This window comes from Crinia signifera, chromosome 12 (genome assembly GCF_055691185.1).
Source record: "Crinia signifera chromosome 12, ASM5569118v1, whole genome shotgun sequence".
NCBI lineage: Eukaryota > Metazoa > Chordata > Amphibia > Anura > Myobatrachidae > Crinia > Crinia signifera.
In genome coordinates this window covers 24,846,745-24,866,071 of record NC_139228.1, presented here as the reverse complement: position 1 = coordinate 24,866,071, position 19,327 = coordinate 24,846,745, and the positions used below count along the sequence as shown (strand labels likewise).

Sequence of the window (19,327 nt, the reverse complement as noted above, 5' to 3'; positions counted from 1 at the left end):
CCTGCTGGTTCCCAAATACTAGGCCCTTTATGACTTCCTCTTGAAAGTGCATAAATGTCCCCCTCTGGCCGGTAGAACGGAATAGCACGTAAGCGTTATACAGTGCCATCTGGATGATATACACGGCCAGCTTCTTGTACCAGATTTTTGTTTTCCGCAGGGCACTGTACGGCTTCAGTACCTGATCTGAAAGATCCACTCCGCCCATGTACCTATTGTAATCCAGGATACAATTAGGTTTTGAGGTGTGGGTACTGGTACCTCGTACAGGGACGGAGGTGGTACTGTCTCCGTGAATTGTTGTCAGTATAAGGACATCCCTCTTGTCCTTATATTTGACCAACAACATATTTTCGGTGCATATTCCCCTGCTTTCACCCCTTCTCATTACTTGGGCAATGTGCGTTTTTGGGAGGCCTCTTTGATTCTTGCGCACAGTACCGCAAGCTGCTGTACCTCTTGAACCAAGGGCCTTAAACAGGGGGATGCTAGTGTAAAAGTTATCCACATAGAGGTGATAACCTTTATCCAGGAAGGGGTGCACTAAATCCCAGACAATTTTTCCACTAACACCTACGAGGGAGGGGGGGCATTCTGGCGGTTCAATTCTTGAATCCTTCCCTTCATATACCCTAAACCTGTGAGTGTACCCTGAGGTGCTTTCACACAGCTTATACATTTTTATGCCATACCTTGCCCTCTTACTGGGAAGGTACTGGCGGAATTTAACCCTTCCTTTAAAATGTATAAGGGACTCGTCTATGCAAATGAATTTATCTGGGATGTACATCTCTTCAAATTTGGCACTGAAATGATCAATGACCGGCCTGACTTTGAATAGCCGGTCAAAGGTGGGATCATCTCTGGGTGGGCACTGTGCATTATCGTTGTAATGCAAAAATTTAAGGATCGTCTCAAATCGAGCCCGGGGCATGGCCATACGGTAAAATGGGGTGCTGTACAGAACATCTGTACTCCAATATTGCCTAATTTCTGGCTTTTTTACTATGCCCATATGAAACACCAGACCCCAAAACGTCATCATCTCTACTGCATCTACAGGGGTCCACCTAGCAAATGATGACGTGGGGTTTTGAGCAATAAACTGCTGGGCATATAAATTAGTTTGGTCCACCATTAAATTTATAAAATCATCAGAGAAAAATAATTTGAAAAAGTCAATTTCTCTGAGACCTGTGGAATCAAATTGGATTCCTGGCATGGCCAAAAACTCAGGAACCTGGGGCTCAAAATTGTCTGGTGGTGGGGTCCATACGAGATCAATTATTGGGGGGGGGGTCTCAGCTGCTCTACGGGGGCGTCTTTGAGGGGGTCCCTCATCACCAGAGGAGGAAGAGGAGCTTAAGGCGAATCCTTCAAATTCCCCGCTTGCATCACTGGCTGTGTCAGAGTCAGAAGCAAGCATGGCATATGCCTCCTCCACTGAATACATTCTTCTGGATGACTGGGATGACATTTGGGATGACATTTGGGATGCCATTTTTATTTTTGTGTTACTGGTAGTGAAATGTTTCAACACGTGTATAGTGTAGGGGGGGGGTACAAACTTTATTTCAACCAGGGGGGTATGTAGTGTGTAGTGTGTATGTAGTGCAGAAAAAAAAAAATACTTTATACAAAAAAAAATAAAAAATGAAGGGGTTTAAAAAAAAAAAAAAAATTGAAGGGGTTAAAAAAAAAAAAAAAAAAGGTCCTGCGCCAAAAATTGAGCACAGATGTTGGTCAGTAACGTCCGTCACTGAACAGCGCTCAAAGGCAACAGGAATTTGATAAAAAAAAAAAAAAAATAGATCAACCCTGTGCCGAAAAAGATGATCAGTGATGTACGTCACTGATCAGCGCACAGCAGCCACCGGACACCCCCAAAATCACAGTGTGTGTAAAAAAAAAATTAAAAAAAGACCCCACAGCACACACACAAAAAAAAAAGGTGATCAGTGATGCGACACTGATTACCAGTGAGGGGCAGCAGGTGCACAACCTTTGGTGCAACTGACAGTGCAACTGGCAGGTATATATAAAAAAAAAAAAACCTCTGCACCCCTAAAAAGTTGCTGATCACCTCAGATATAGTGATCAGCACAAAAGGCGGGGGCAGCAGACACAAAATTTAGCACTCTCTATCACTCTCTGTCACTATCTCTCTCTATCTCTCTCTATCTCACTATCTATCACTCTATGACACTGCAGCAGCAGCACTGACAGTTATATATATGAAAAATAACCCCTGCACCCCCAAAAAGTTGCTGGGGGTGCACAAAAGGGGGGCAGCAGACAAAATATAGCAGTCTCTATCACTCTCTGTCACTATCTCTCTCTATCTCTCTATCTCTCACTATCTATCACTCTATGACACTGCAGCAGGTATATATATATATATATATATATAAAAAATACCCTGCGCCCCCAAAAAGTTGCTGATCAGTTAATTTATACTGATCAGCACAAAAGGGGGGGCAGCAGTCAGTTATATAAAAAAATATATAGCACGATCTGTCACTATCTCTATCTCTCTCTATCTCTCTCTCTCTATCTCTCTATCTATAACTCTATTACACTGCAGCAGCACAAAATATAGCACTCTCTGTCACTAGGCCTCTCTATCTCTCTCTCTCTATCTCTCTCTCTCTCTAACTCGATGACACTGCAGCAGCACAACACAGCACAACACAGCACAGGATGTCACAAGATGAAGCAAGATCCCAAGCAGTGATCAGGTAAGTATTGAGCAAGGTTCTGGTCAGTAAATGGCGACAGCTGGGCACGGTGACCGCACTGCACGCTATTCCAGACCGGAATGGCGTCTGCAGTGTAGTCCCCGTTAGTTTAAACCCCCCTCCATGGCTGTGATTGGTCCGTCGGTCCGACGGACCAATCACGGCCTTTGGGGGCGGGCGGGGTGAGGTGGGGTGACACCAGTGTCACCCTTACACCCCGCGGTGATTGGTGCTGTACTTTACAGCACCAATCACCTCCGATCCCGTGTCACCGGCGAACGTTATTCGCCGGTGACACAGAAAACGCTGTAATTGGCTGTTCACACTGAACAGCCAATCACAGCGATCGCCGACGGGGGGCGGCATCGCAGCCCCCCCTGGGCATGCAGGGACATGTCTGCTGTCAGGGACAGCAGACATCGTCCCTCTGTCACTGCGTCTCTAGACGCAGTGACAGTTAGAAGCCATGACGTATATATACGTCATGTGTCGGGAAGTACTTCCCGGCCATGACGTATATATACGTCAAATGTCGGGAAGGGGTTAAGCACACGGGAATTTTACCGAATGTAATACAATCTTGGTCTCTGGCAAACTGTACCAATATGTGGTCAGCTCATGTGGTACATATTTACCCAGTATTATTTTGCAATCATAAAACCATTTTTCACTTTGAAAACTTTGGCAAGTCACAGTGTGTACACAATCATAATTTTAAGATCATTACTATTATGTAATTAAATATTTGTTTTTATTACTCAAATGGTCTCATTCTATTGAACCCATAAATGAGCCATAGGTTTTCCAGTATACAGTATTATAACAGGTACTTTACTAAAAGAACCAAATACCTGTTACTTTTAAGTTGAATTCTTGTCCAGTAAAGTGGTTTCATTGGGCAACCCGGTTCTACAGGGGGCTTGCGTGGAGGTTTGTTTGTTGACATGAGTCCACCAAAGAAGGAAAGAGATGGAGGTGGTGGAAGACCAAAGCCTGGTGGGGGTGGTGGTGGAGGAGGACCTGAACCACCGGGTAGTGGAGGTGGAGGAGGCGGACCAGAACCTGGAGGCAACGGAGGTGGTGGGGGAACAAATCCAGGTAAAGGAGGTGGTGCAGGTGGTCTAAAACCTGGCAGTGGAGGGGGTGGGGGAATCGAACTAGTACCAGGAAAAGGAGGAGCTGGTGGAACTGTCCCAGAATGTGATGAGGTAGGTAGTGGAGGCACATTCAGAGATAGCTCCGGAGCTTCTGTAGGGCTTGCTAGGCTCTGAGTCAGTGATGGGATGTTTAGCTTCTTAGGAAGTATGTGGTTGTTCTTTTGAGTTTTGCTGTCCTGGTCATTGGGCTTTAGGAAGGTGTCTCGGTCAGTCTGAATATAAACATTGCGAAAGGTCTTTGGGAGGTTCTCATCTTCAGTAGAAATGCAGGCATCTCGGACTTCTCCCTTTCCCTTATTTAGTCTGTTTTCTAACTCCTCTCGAAGGCTCTGTATGCTATCCTCCAGCTTAGAGATTTGGACCGCCTGCTCTCCTCGTACGTTGAAAATGTCAATTTCAAATTGTGACTAAGGAACCCAAACAGAAAAAACAAACAAACAAAGGTTAAGATAATAACAGGATAGAAATCAGTTTAAACACTTAAAAAGTCTAAAAAAAATATAAACACATTATGGCATCTCAGAAAGCCACAAATTAATGTTATGTGGCTGTGGAATCTACAATGACTAGATCAACACCAAATGGTTGACCGGCATCAGGTCAACATTAACAGAAAGTTGCCACAAGGTAAAGATTGACATGATAGTGGTTGATGCGAGTTAAAAAAATTTTTTTTGGTATATTTTGTTTTACTTGAAAAAACTTTAATATCCAAGTGGACTATGATTGGAAATGGTTAAGGGAACAGTGCAGCAGTGCCGGAGCTACAATAATTGTGGGTCAAAGGGTTTGTCAGGTCAATGTGAATCGACATCCGTGGCTGGTTGTGTTCTGGTATAACGGCACGACAGTCAAATAGGTCAGCACCAAATGGTCATTCTAGACAAAGGGTCGACATGGAAAAAGTCGGCACACGAAAATGTCAATATTCGTTTTTCAGCTGCAATTTGGACAATTTGCATGTGGTGCAATTATTTTGCTGGGAGACCCAAGTAGAGGGAATTGCAGTGGTCTAGGTGTGATGATACAAGTGCATGTACTGCATTAAGATGTCCCATGAAATTTAATGTGGCTGTTGCCCAAGTTTAAGAACCATGCCACCATGGGCTTGACAGTTAATTGTCCCAATACGTAAAACACGTATTTGAAAGACACAACTGTATACCATGTAAGTGTTTCTAGTTCTGATTTAGTTCTATTGTATATTTCCAATCAGTTATACTAAAAAATCAAAAACCTTTAAAACTCTAAAGCCGAACAAAAAAAGAAAATGATGAGAAACAAGAGAATACTGGTAATTTAGAAAAGATCTGAAAGAAAGGAGTTCACAAATGAGATTTTCAGACCATCAAATAGAAATCCGAAACGTTGCTCAACACAGAACAGAATATGAGCATCGCATGCGACCAAATCTTATGCGATGGTCCCGATTTTTCCATAGGATTCAATGTTAAAATGGTCTGAGTCCATTTTAACATAGAATTCAATGGGAAAAAGGGGTCCTTTTCCTTTCCCCACTATCCAAGTGGGCATGGAGTCGGATATAAACCTGTGGCGAGGGTGGCGAGCCCGAAGCGTGGCGAGCATAGCGAGCCCCGCGAGGGGACACAGAATACTTTTTAAGAAATCTGCGTTCGCTCGCCACGATTCGGGCTCGGTGGCTCGCTACTCTCGCCACAGGTTTATATCCAACTCCATGCCCACTTGGATAGTGGGGAAATGAACAGGACCTTGTTAACATTCAATCCTAGACAAAATCGCATCGAATCGCACCTTAAGGTAGGGCATTAAATCAGAAAATCGGCAGCCCAGATACTACATAAGTACCATTGATGAGTACTTCATTATAAATGCTAAAAAATTGCCCAAACTAATTAGCGTAAGAGACACTATGCACACATCCTAAACTAGAAAATTGTTTATTTTGCTAGTGCGAGGTTAATGTCCCAGATCTTTAAAACACCCAGGACGCCAATCACAGAAGTGCATACAGCACAGCACACAGTGTACGGATGGGGCAGATCTTCACTGCCAATAAGGAACATAACTAATGGTTTAAATGATAAAAAAACTTTATGCACCGAAAATCACAGTATCAGACTTCATCCATGTGGAGAGTTGTGTACATTGGCAACATTGCACAAAAATAAAATGCGCGCCATAAAAAAAATAAAAAAAAAAGATTTTATTTTCCATATTGTAAACTTCTGTACTAAAGTTAATCTCTCCTAGTCTAACAAAGTCAACATATTAGAAATCTGGAGAACAGATGAATCGGCTGATAAAATGCCTCTTAGTTGATTTTCGTTAGGACTTAATAATGTATCATATTTTCCCCCCCGACAATGTTTTGGAGTCATAGAACGATTCTATTTGTGAGCAGGCTGGAACACAACTCTCTGTAATGTGGCATGGGTCATTAAATGGTAATTCTGCTGGGCCTTCTCATCATCAAATTGCCCTCAATTAATAATGTCTATCTGGCAGTTGGCAAGAGACTAAACAATTTGCATCTGGTCGGAATTAAGACGAGTAACCATTTTTTTGTTTGGAAAACATAGCAACCAATTTTTCAAGACAGGTTTGGTTTGAGAGCCTAAGACACATTCATACGCAATACTTTTTGGATGCCAAAGAACAAGGGTTTCACAGAATACAAATTGCTCCAGTTAACCGTCCCATGGTCACCGGGATACCAGACACAAGAATGAAGAATTACTTGCTTCGGGTATCTGCGCACAAGTGTTGCTGTAGCGTCGCCAACAGAAAAAAAAAAACACTGCCATCTTAATATCCTTAAGCCTGCTCTTGTCTATTGTAATATTGGGGCAGATGTACTAAGCCTGAACAAGAGATAAATGGGTACTTATTTCCTAGCATGGCGCCCATCGCATAATCTTATGCGATCACATACAATTGAAAAGATTTTTAATTGTATGTACAATATCGCATCTTATGGATCTCATCTTATGGATCTCATGGATCTTATGCATCAATAAGATGCATAAGATCCATGAGATCCATAAGATGCCATAAGATACAAGATCCATCAACACCAACCCGAAGCGTGGCGAGCCCAGTGAGCCTGCGAGGGGCGGCGGTACGCGTCCTGCGACCTTTTCATACCCCCACTATCTACAGCGGCGTGGAGTTGATTTTATATAGTGTGGCGAGCGCAGCGGGGACGCGTAATACCTGTGAAGTAATGCGCCACACTATATAAAATGTTGCTGGCTATGCAGACTGTGATTAATACACACATTCTATGCCTGACTGCCAGCCTCCAGCTGGAGTTATCCACCAATCAATGTGCTGAATGCCATCACTATGAGAGAATGTGGATTGACAGTTCCGAACTGCAGGGGTAATTTATGTCTTTTGTATATATTGTGACAGGGACAACAATGTGGAAGATCCAGTCCAGGTTTAAGAGCAGCAGCAAGAAAACTGATGATCAAGGTTGGGCTGATTACCAGCACCTGTGGCTTCCTAATAGAGTGTTACCAGGGCAGGAGGTCATTGCCCTTGATGATGGGATATCAAGCCAAGTGATAGGCTGCGGGTGTGGACTATGGTAGGGACCACTGGAGCTTTGTGAAGAGCTTGAACTATGCTGTGGTTACCTGTATTCCGCTTGCTGCAACTATACTTTCCTATGCTGTGTAGCTGGTTGCTGTGACCTGCTCCAAAAATAAAAGAACAATACATCTTGTATGTGATTCCTTGCCGTAAGAACTATAAAATTAAGTAGCAAGTCAAGTAACCTCCTAGGGACCCATAACTCATTCATATTGGAGGCAAGCCTTCACCTAAGGTCGATCTCTCAAATACATTGTTGAGTCAAACCAACGTATCAAGAAAAATATATGGGTCGGAGTATTAAAGTTTCTTCTTTATTTTGGATGCCATTTATATGACAGGGTTTGTGGTTTGCTTTTTCAGATTTTGGTAATCAAAATAAGACTGAAAATAGAGGATACTGGGAAAGTCGTAACAGAGATGCACAATTCATGAATGCGCAATGAAAGTTGTACCGGTCTTTCGCAATTATTTGAAAATCCCAAGATCTATTTTTATCCATCTATTCCAAACATTATAAAGCAGACTGTAAGCCTATACGAGCGCGGACAGGGTAAATGGAAAGGCTATATTGGCTCACAGATGGCTGAAAATAAAGAAGATAATGAAGTACTTCTCAGGAATGCTTTTTATCAAGAAAACAAGTTTTACCACTGTATGGATGGAGGCAGGAACGCCAGTGGAAAAACTGCGCCCAAACCGAATGCAGATTTGTTCAAAAGTTGCTTTCTGGACTGCATACAGAAATGTTATCGAGAAATCCATTGTGATGTTCCAAGTATCATTAAAACCATAGGAATCTAAACAAGATCTACAGCCAACCACCATTAAACATGCAAACTGTGAAAGATATAAAGCACGCCAGTCTCTCGAAGCTTTCATCAAGTCTCAGTTAGCAAACTAAAGCCAAGTTAGGAATCAACAAACGATTAGAGGGCTGAGAGATCAAACACACAAAGTATTCTGGTGTGAAACCTTTGTTTCCAGTTATACCCCTTTCAGACATAAAGGGGTATTCAATATGAGATTCCGACTGTCGGAACTTCTCGACAGTCGGAATCCTGGGCCATTTTCATTTTGACCAGTGGTGTAGCTAGGTGCTACGGTGCCCGGAGCAAGGGCATGTCCCCCCCCCCCCCCCCCCATTTGTAGTAGGCGGGGCTCTTGCGTGGCAAAAAGGGGGTGCGGTCTAACATTATACCACACACCGTAATGCACATTTTAGCAAACTTTGTAATGCTCATTAAACATAAAGCCACATGCCTTAATGCCAATTACACATAAGACCACACATAATGCCCATTACATACTAAATAACAAACCATAATGCCCAAAGTTCTTCCCTGCAATGTCGATCGCATTGCAGATCCAGGCATTAAGGCCCTTATTCAGATCTGATTGCAGTTTTGTTCTCAAAATGGGCAAAACCATGCTGCACTGCAGGTGGGGCAGATAAAACATGTGCAAAGAGTTAGATTTGTGCGAGTTATTTTGTTTCCATGCAGGGTAAATACTGGCTGCATTATTTTTACACTGCAATTTAGATTTCAGTTTCAACAGACCCCACCCAAATTTAACTCTCTCTGTACATGTTACATCTGCCCCACCTGCAGTACACATGGTTTTGCCCATTTTGAGAACAAATTTGTACTGCGATCAGATCTGAATAAGGGCTTAAGGGTAGCCTCCTGCATTCGCAGCCTGGCTGTGTAGGCAGACGCATTGCTGTAATTTTTGTCTCACAGCGGCTGCATGTGACATTATGCAGCTACCCCAAAGGAAGCTGCCTGAGGCTGTGACAGAAACAGTACAAAGAAAAAAGGGGGTTCAAACTGCGCTAAACTGACAAACATGCAACAGGTGTAAAAAGTAAAAGTAAAAAATATACTTGGTAATTAAAAAGCAATATTCAAAACCTTGAAAAAGCTTCACTGCGAAACCTACAGCATACCCATTCACCCACTACCACCCTGTCCACAAAGGATAACCTGTGACCGGACCAGCTCCCACACCACTCCACCAGCCAATTTCATTGGGACTATCTACAGCCAGCACAAATACGGCAGGAGAGCGCAGCCTCCCCACAAACAGAGCCCCAGGCTTGGAGAAAACACCTTTGCCTCAATTACTGAGATACAAAAAGGAAGAATAAAAGGAACGGACACTGGACAGGACAACTACACTGAACAGTGGGTGACTATATAAACCTTTTAATAATGGTTTCTTCACAAGAATAGCAGTGCCCTTTTACCTCCAAGCAATTGAATATTGCTTTTTAATTACCAAGTATATTTTTTACTTAATAATTTGTTACTTTTATACACCTGTTGCATGTTTGTCAGTTTAGCGCAGTTTGAACCCCCTTTTTTCTTTGTACAGTATTGCTGTCTGGGCTTGACACCCAGACATTTTCTCACTGCTGCTTCAGCAACACAGCTCCTCCCTGGGCGCCCCCCTGGGACACCTAGTGCCCCACAATCCCCCTTTTTTTCTGTGACAGAAACTGGAAGAGCCAGGGCTGATGCACGGAGTCCACTGTTGGCGGGGCCAGCATCAGGAAATCAGAGCCCTGGCTGCCGGTTTGTTTGCTCCTCCTACTAATCTAGACTTCCTCTGTGTGCAGACTGACTGAGCAGCTCAGCCACCGCTACCCACCGGGGCAGAGCAGGGAGTGGGCGGGTGAGCAGGTGGGGGGGAGCCGGCTGTGCATGGTTCCAGCGCCCCTTGATCACTCGGCGCCCGGAGCTTGTGCACCGCTGGCTCCGCCCTCCCTACGCCCCTGGTTTCGACAGCAACTCGACAGTCGGAATTCATTGTTCCTAGTGTCAGAAAGTCTGTGGATCGGATTGTCTAAAAACGGCTGTTAAGTAGACAATCCGCAGCCAATTCAGACAAAGCAGATGCAACTTTAAAAACAGTCGGATCTGACGCTCTTCAATGCTGTTGATAAAGGCATAAATGAATAGGTGAGTTCCAATATTTCCAGTCGGGAAATATCGCCACATATTGAATACTCCCCATAAGCCTAAAACCCGGGTAATGCACATGAACGCACATAGATTCGGATCAAGCTATGGCCTGAACCCCAGATTAGGTCTGAAAGGTAAAGACCCAGGTTATGCCTAAAAAAAAATTAATCGGCTGGGGACAGTTGCACTTAGAGATGACATGCTCTGCAAGCACTCAATGAATGCCAGAAGACCTAGGTCAGCGGAAGATCTGGGTCCGGTGTGAAAGGGGAGGGCCTGGCTTTATCCTGTACACTGAACCTATTGCCAAGGCTAAACAACTTTTTAATCATTAGCTTAGCAGTAAATGAGTGCTCCATGGAGTCAATTCAACAGAGAACCCCACAATATCCAGCTATATCTTATGGGCGTCAGAATACAACACGTATACACAGCTCACACAGTCAACTAATAGGCCAGACATGCAAAACTGTTCTCCGCCCTCTTTGGCAGGAAGGGTAGGACTTAAGATGGCGGGTCATAGACCTCAGAATGACACTATACCTGCAAACCGCTCTCATACATATATTCCCTGCGGATGTCTCAACAAATGTTCCCTCTAATTTTACGAAGGCTGTGTGCGGCAAAAGAGTTTGGCTGTGCAACTTTGGAAGGAAATTTTAAAAAATTGTGCGTCACATATATAAATGGAAAATGACGTTCAGCATTTGTGTTAAATTTACTTCAAAATGATGTTAAACATTTAAACATTCAAAACACATCACACAATGTAGTTAATGGGTGAAACACAAATTAATTGAGTCCACAACTGCAAAAATGGACCACTGCTGCTTTGTGCGCACACACGCGCACAGCTTAGAGCAGTGGTCGCCAACCCGTCGCTCACGAGCTACCGGTAGCTCGTCTGAGCGAAACGGGTGGCTCGACCACTGCTGCCTGCCCGGTCCGCCCGCTGTTGCCGCTGCCTTGCCCCGCTACAGCCGCCGCCACCTTCCCCCCCACTGTAGTCCTTGTACGGGGACAGAGGAGACAGCAGGCGCTAAGCACTCCCGGGTAACGCTGCAGCGTTGTGTTCCCGGTCATATGCAAATATGACTTCTAGCATGGTGTGGTGGAAGAACGGACGGACTCCATAAGCCAGCAAGGGGATGATGGAGCTGAGCTCCGAACGCGGCAGCAGCAATGACTAATTTATTATTCAGGAATTTATTATAGTGAAACTGCCCACTATGCCCATTTGAAGACGGGCATAGTGGAGGGGGCAAGCAGTGACCCCCTTGTCAATGAGCATTAACCCCTGGCAACAAAAATGAACCCCTGACAGCAAGCAGGTAATTTACATTTTTTTATTAGAAGCCTTACTGTGGGACATTGTGTGCAATATGTGTAATGGGCATCATTTGTGTGGCACATGTTTAATGAGCATCAAGGTGTGGGGCATATGTATAAAGGAGCTTCACGTTGTGGGTCATAGGCATAATCGGTATCACGGTGTGTGGCATATGTATAATGGAGCATCACGGTGTGTGGCATATGTATAATGGAGCATCACGGTGTGTGGCATATGTATAATGGGCATCACGGTGTGTGGCATATGTATAATGGAGTATCACGGTGTGTGGCATATGTATAATGGAGTATCACGGTGTGGCAAATGTATAATGGGCATCACGGTGTGGCAAATGTATAATGGGCATCACGGTGTGGGGCATATATATAATGGTGCATCACGGTTGTGTGGCATATGTATAATGGAGTATCACGGTGTGGCATATGTATAATGGGCATCACGGTGTGTGGCATATGTATAATGGAGTGTCACGGTGTGGCATATGTATAATGGAGCATCACGGTGTGGCATATGTATAATGGAGCATCACGGTGTGGCATATGTATAATGGTGCATCACGGTGTGTGGCATATGTATAATGGTGCATCACGGTGTGTTGCATATGTATAATGGAGCATCACGGTGTGTGGCATATGTATAATGGAGCATCACGGTGTGTGGCATATGTATAATGGAGCATCACGGTGTGTGGCATATGTATAATGGTGCATCACGGTGTGTGGCATATGTATAATGGAGCATCACGGTGTGTGGCATATGTATAATGGAGCATCACGGTGTGTGGCATATGTATAATGGAGCATCACGGTGTGTGGCATATGTATAATGGAGCATCACGGTGTGTGGCATATGTATAATGGTGCATCACGGTGTGTGGCATATGTATAATGGAGCATCACGGTGTGTGGCATATGTATAATGGAGCATCACGGTGTGTGGCATATGTATAATGGAGCATCACGGTGTGTGGCATATGTATAATGGAGCATCACGGTGTGTTGCATATGTATAATGGTGCATCACGGTGTGGGGCATTTGTATAATGGGCAACGTGTGTGTGTGTGGCATATGTATAATGGAGCATCACGGTGTGTGGCATATGTATAATGGGCAACGTGTGTGTGTGTGACATATGCATAATGGAGCATCACGGTGTGGGGCATTTGTATAATGGAGCATCACGGTGCGGGGCATATTTATAATGGGTATCACGGACTGCAATATTGTGGTCATGTGTATCTGGCAATAGGGGTTATGGGGATGACCCAAGCCACACCAGGTGACTATAGGTCATGTGCGCCTGATATGAGCTGTATTTACCAGCTGCTGCTCTGTGACAGGATAGTTAGTCCTGTACTGGTAGACAAAAGAAAATGTAGGGTGGGTTTGAGCAGCGCTAAAAAAATATTATATTAAAAAATGAGTAAAGATTGGTTAGATCTAGTACAAAAGATACTTTTATTATTCTAAAATACGAATAGCATATAGCCAGAATTTATAAACTTGTAAAAACAGAAATAAAATGTTCGTGTCTCACCAACCAACCAAGGCAGTCGGGTAGTCTGGGTAGTCCCGCAAGTCCACAGAGAGCTGAGATGGTGTCCCAAAATTGGGTTAAAGGGAGGGAGGACCAGATGTGATGTTAAGGAGTGGCCCAAGTTGGCTCGAATAACCGACTCCCTCCGCTAGATGGAGTATAGCGGGCTGGTGACCTCTACCTCTAATGGATGTTGGTAACCAAATAGGGTCAGGATCTGGTATAGAAGGTAGGTTGGTAGTCTTAGAATCTCCAACCAGCTGAGGGCTTGTGGTGACCTGGATGGTCTCGCAGGTCTGGACGGAGCTGTGGTAGCGTCCCCAATGTGACTGAGGGGAGGGAGGACTAGATGGAATATCCAGGAGTGGCCCCAGGTGGCTCAAATAACAGACTCCCTCCGCTTTCGATGGAATACAGCAGGCTGGTGTCCTCAACCTCTCCTTTTTTTAGCAGGGTATTTGTATCCAAATTGGATGGGAATCTGGATGTAGAATAGGCGGGTAGGTAGTCCCAGGATCTCCAGTTGGTAAGTATATAGTAATTGGGAAGGTTGGTGAGAGAATCCTAACCGGTTTCGCTGCTCCAGGCAGCTTTGTCACGCGCAGATGACTTCTCCTCTGCCTCCAGTGTTGGGAGGTATGTTTTGGGGCATTGCAGTGTGTGGCATAATGTGTCTGGGGCATTACAGTTTGTGGCATTATGTGTAAAGGGCATTTTTTGGGATATTATGCAGATTTTTAATTTTTTTTTTTACTTTAGTAGCTCTTCGGGCGGTTTATTTTGTCGCGAGTAGCTCCCGACCCAAAAAAGGTTGGAGACCACTGGCTTAGAGGGAACACTGGTCCCAACCCATCAACCGATACCTCCTTAGTCACATTTATATTGCTGCCTCCTTTATCGTTAATAACCAAAATTGAGCACAGCTTCCTGATGGAGACTGAGTTGCCCTTACTCTAAGATGATGATGGAATGGTATAAGCGGACATACACTATATGTGTATTCTGTAGTGTTCATTCTAGCACGAACCAGCTTTGAAAACCCATGCAGTTCATCTTCCCAGCCTGGGGTCGCTGTCTGCTGTAGTGCTTCTAGCACAGGGTAGACTGTATTTCAGCACTGATATGCAAACCAGACCTGTGCTAGAAACACCACAGCAGACAGCGACACCCCAGGCAGGGAAGAGGAACTGCATGGGTTTTCAAAGATGGCGGGTGCTAGAATGAACACTAATTCTACTAATGAGGGTTCTGGTACTATATAATGCTTTTGACAAATTATACTTTGTGAATCATTTTCCACTTACAACTGTATCGCAAAAGATATTTATTGAGCATTCATCTGTATGTAAGGTGTAAATAATATTTTATTTACAGTCACTCTTTAAATGTACTGTTATATGGTAAACCAATTACTATCTTTAGAACATAGGTGTCAAACCATATAGCAAACTATAGTATTAAAGGATTAACACATTTGCTAATATTTTTTGAGCTCTTCATATTCCAACATCCAATTCGTAAATCAATGGGAGTAAATTCATCCAAGGCCTTTTCTTCAGGTTTGGCAAGACAGTAAGCTCACAGGGAGCAAATATATGTACACAGCTACATAAGAAAAAAAAATTTATAGAGGCAATTCAATTGTTTTATTGCCCCCGATCTCCAAGGAGAGCTCATCTCCCAATAAAGTGCCTTTTGGGTGCCCAACCGGGTCACTTTTTCGCACATTTCAGCACATCAGTATGCGCACTGTGAGCTGAAACGTGTCTTTCCGTGGCTCGGAGCGCCCAAACCGAGCAACAATTGAATTACTCCATTGGATGCCATCTAGTGAGAAAATGTAATTCCCGCCATAGAATTGGGACATTTTTTCGGTGTAATGGAACTTTTATTTGTATAGCAGGACTAGAAGCAGAAGCTTTTGTTCCAAATGTGTTGTGACTGGTCAGGCTTGGTGGTAAGGAGGGTTAGATACGCAGCAGAAGCTACTGCTGGTTACTGTACACAGCAGTCTCATGCCCTATCCCACGTGAACACTGAAATATTTATTTCAAGATGACGGACCAAAACTACAACTATAATCTTAAATTTTAAAGAATCATCAAAAACTATTTATACTGGGGAAAAAAAAACAACTTCTAAAATCTGCTTAAGGGGATCCTTTAGATACGAAACAAGACAAGCAAAACTAAAAAAAAAAAAAAAAAGATACACAGATTCTCTGTGTCCCTGAACCAATACGCAAGGTCACACAACAACATCCGTGCACACGGCTGTTCGGAGAGCAGGATGATTGCTCCGCTCATTACGCTGTTCCCTTGTTAGATGTGTTTAATCAAAGTCTCTTCCACGTTGCTTGGAATCCTAGAGCATTAACATCACTGCTTGGTGAAGTAATCTGCTAACAATTTCACATTGCATTCCCCTTTGCAGGAACCTCTGTTTAGAAGAACATATATATTATATAGATGGGTAGTCCGAGACGCCACTACTAAGCAATATAGGACCCCTGTGTACACTAAAGTCGTGATACTCGGAGTCTTGTAACGGCAAACATTTGTGTATTGAAAGAGTCACATACTGTACAGAGCCAATTCAGGGCTCATAGCCCCTATGTCATACGAATAAATAATAATATATATGGTTGTTACATATTTTGCAAAATATCAGCATCTGCCAGAACTGTCCACATAACCTAATGTCAGATAACCATGTTCCCTGTTCCATAAGGGAGACTTTATGATGGTATGGCCTAGTAGCAGACAGCTGAACAAGCCAATATGAACATTTCAAGCCAAGTTACAAAAGTAATGTATGTACCTGAAGCAATCCAATTTATTCTGTGCCTACTATATAAACCATAGAACTTTACAGAAAAACAATACATAATAATCTGAAAAGAACAACCCCAGAGAAGTGATGTTGAATGCAGCTGCGAGGCTGATCTTCCTGGCTAGATGCTCATCATCTGCTGATCCGCTTGGTCAGTCAGTGATCGCGAAAACCCCCAAAAATGATGGGTCCCTGGGACCCCTCACTTAAAAAAATCGGGGTCCTACTTGACCTTTTCTGGGTCCCAACGGAATAAAGCCTCCTCTCCCCTTCCCCAGCATGGCACATACAGAAGCCTCCTCCTCTCTTCCATATGGCATATACAATGAGCCAAGGGCCAGACTGAGCCTATTTATTTTTTGACGAGCAAACATAGATTTGAACATCCCAAAACTGTGGCTATTGTGAGATGGGGGTGGGGTGGGGTGGGATGGGGGGGGGGGGGGGGTAATCAATTGGCAATTTGCCCACTCACATAAAGCAAGATACACATATACTTGAAAAAGGCATAATGTCGGAATAGGGACACCTGTGCTGCACCGATCAGAATTGTAAAAGTAATGGCAGCAGGAACAGGAGGGATAGGGTTAGTGAATTCCCAGCAGTCTATAGGCTCCTCCCCTACAGGCAGCTCTGCCTGTTAAGAGTTAATTGGTGACCTGCAGCCTCTCTGCCAGCTGTGCAGTGACTGGAGGAGGGGACGAGTGGGCCATTAACAACCAGCACTCAGAGCCTGGAGGAGGTGACAGTGACACACAAGAGAGCAGCACCGCGAGGTAGGAGAGGAGGAGGGAAGTCTGCAGCCCGAGTCCTGCTAGCAATAAATCCCCTTACATGACACAGCCAAGCAGCCTGCTAAATGGACCACGCACCCCTTTTACCTTTACTTCCTGCCCGGGTCTGCTCCGTCCTCACTGTCACACCTCGCTGGTTCTGGCCCCCAAATCTGGTGTAAGTTCCTCGTGCTCCGTCCTCACACCAGCCGCAGCTCTGTTCCCCTGCTGAGCAGCTGCTTCTGGTGTTGGCTCCAGGCGTCTGTTGTTGAGGCACAGTGCAGGAGCCAGCTTACGCGGCTTCCGTGCACTGCTGCCTATGACTCTGCGGTGACAGGGACCCTTTCATTTTCGCGCCCAGATGTATGAAGCGGCCACCCTTGTCACACTTATTAACACGGCGTGCACGCCGAAATGGCTCGGTCCCAGGGGACCCAGCCATTCATAAAAAATGAGTCCCTGGTGCTCCAAAGTGGGTAAAATACTCGCTATAGCGAGTATTTGCGAACTCTGGTCAGTCCCCCATTGGTTGCGTGTATTTTACCGCATTCAATATAAAATACTTCTACTTACATACAAAGCCATTACTCTCACTACACAGACTTATATCTATTCGCTTATCTCAAGATATATCCCTACCCGACCTCTCCGCTCTGCACAAGATCTGCGTCTCTCTTCTGCACGGATCACCAGCTCTCTTTCACTATTATAGGACTTTCATTGGGCTGCTCCCACCCTATGGAATACCCTTCCACGCACAATAAGACTCTGCTCTAGCCTCCAACTTTTCAAGCGTTCCCTGAAAACTCACCTCTTCAGGCAAACATATCATATTCCAGAACCCCCACATAACCTCCAGGAGCTTTCATATATAATTGCACCCCAACAGGACTGTCTCGTAATCTGGTGGGACAGGGTGCGGTCACAATCTCGGCGATCGGAATCCCGAAGGTCGAAATACCGACCACCTTAATCCTGGCACTGTCCCCCTCTATGGGTGTCCACGACATGTGCCGAGCTTAGCGAGGCACTGGGCCCGCTGCGTGGAGAGTCCAGCAAGCCCACAGGGGGGGGGGGAATCCATGGCCCCCCTTAACGGTACTGCGGCGGTCGGGATTCAGGCGGCGGTATTTCAGCCGCTGGGATTTAATACTGGTCCCGGTGGGACGGCCATGCTATGGAATTCTATCCTTATGTATCCCTCCTATTATCACTATAGATTTGTAATCTTGCGAGCAGGGCCCTCCTACCTCTATGTCGGTTTGTTTCTACCCAGTTTGTTTAATCACGGTTTCCAATTGTAAAGCGCAACGAAATATGCTGCCGCTATATAAAACACTGTAAATAAAAATGAAGTTCCAATTTCCCAGCGGCGGCCAAACCCAGTTATCTACAGAAGAACAGTCAGAGAAAGATTTCAATACTACTGATCAAAGTCTTTAGTTCATGAGGTATCTGAATGATAGGTTCGCAATGTCTAGGTCAACATGCATAAGCTTCACATTGACAAAAGGTCGACATGACACTTGTCCACACATATAAAGGTTGGCATGAGTTTTTCATGATTTTTCGAGTTTTGTTCTTCAAATTTTCACACCATACACAATTTTTTTTACAAAAAATCCACTGAAAAGCTCACGACTAACTTTTTGTGTCAATCTATTAACTATTCAGACATGGTCGACCCTTTAATCCATAGCCAGTACATGAGGACAGGACTATATTCTCCCCTACATCACTGAGGGAAAGCTGCGGCACAGCGTGTCCACAGGTACCCAGGATTCAGAGGACAGTATCCCATTTCTACTTGCTGATACCTAACCTGCCTATAGAACACAGCATTATAACTATAGGATCATTTTGCATAACAGCTTCACCGCCGAAAAATATAAGGTAAATATATATTATCTCATAACAAAGGCAACTGACAAGGGCTGGAATATATTAGGCAGCGAGTGAACACTCGGGTCTTGTGGTTGATGTGTTGGCAGCAGCAAAAGTAAAGGACCGGAGTGACATTGACCAGGACTAAAATTGTAATGGCTAGATGACCAGGTCAGGGCATCTCCAACATGCCAGGTCTTGTGGGATTCAAGGAAGAACAACCAATGAACAGATGAGAGTACAGTACACATAGTGCCACGCTGCTGGCCAAGTACGGTGCTGCGTAGCCGCTAACTAGTCAGAGTTCCTATGCTGAGCCTATCGCAAGGAACTACAATAACGACAAAACTGGACCATGGAGCAATGGAAGAAAGTGGCCTGGTCTGGTGGATCACATTTCACCAAGAAAACCTTGGGTCCTAGCAGTCACGCGGACGTAAAATTGGTACATACCACCTACAGTATGTGCAGGCCTTCAGGGTAGTGATGTTCCTTGATGGCAGTGAC

At 44.5% G+C, this 19,327-nt stretch overlaps 1 protein-coding gene across 1 annotated transcript in view; it reads right to left on the bottom strand.

The window, feature by feature from the left end:
- FMN1 (formin 1) overlaps nucleotides 1–19,327 on the bottom strand; it is a 164,692-nt gene that overhangs the window by 62,178 nt on the left and 83,187 nt on the right. Inside the window, exon 6 of the mRNA XM_083167847.1 lies at nucleotides 3,590–4,302. Coding sequence (XP_083023973.1) covers nucleotides 3,590–4,302 — 713 coding nt within the window. The remainder of the gene's footprint in view (nucleotides 1–3,589; nucleotides 4,303–19,327) is intronic.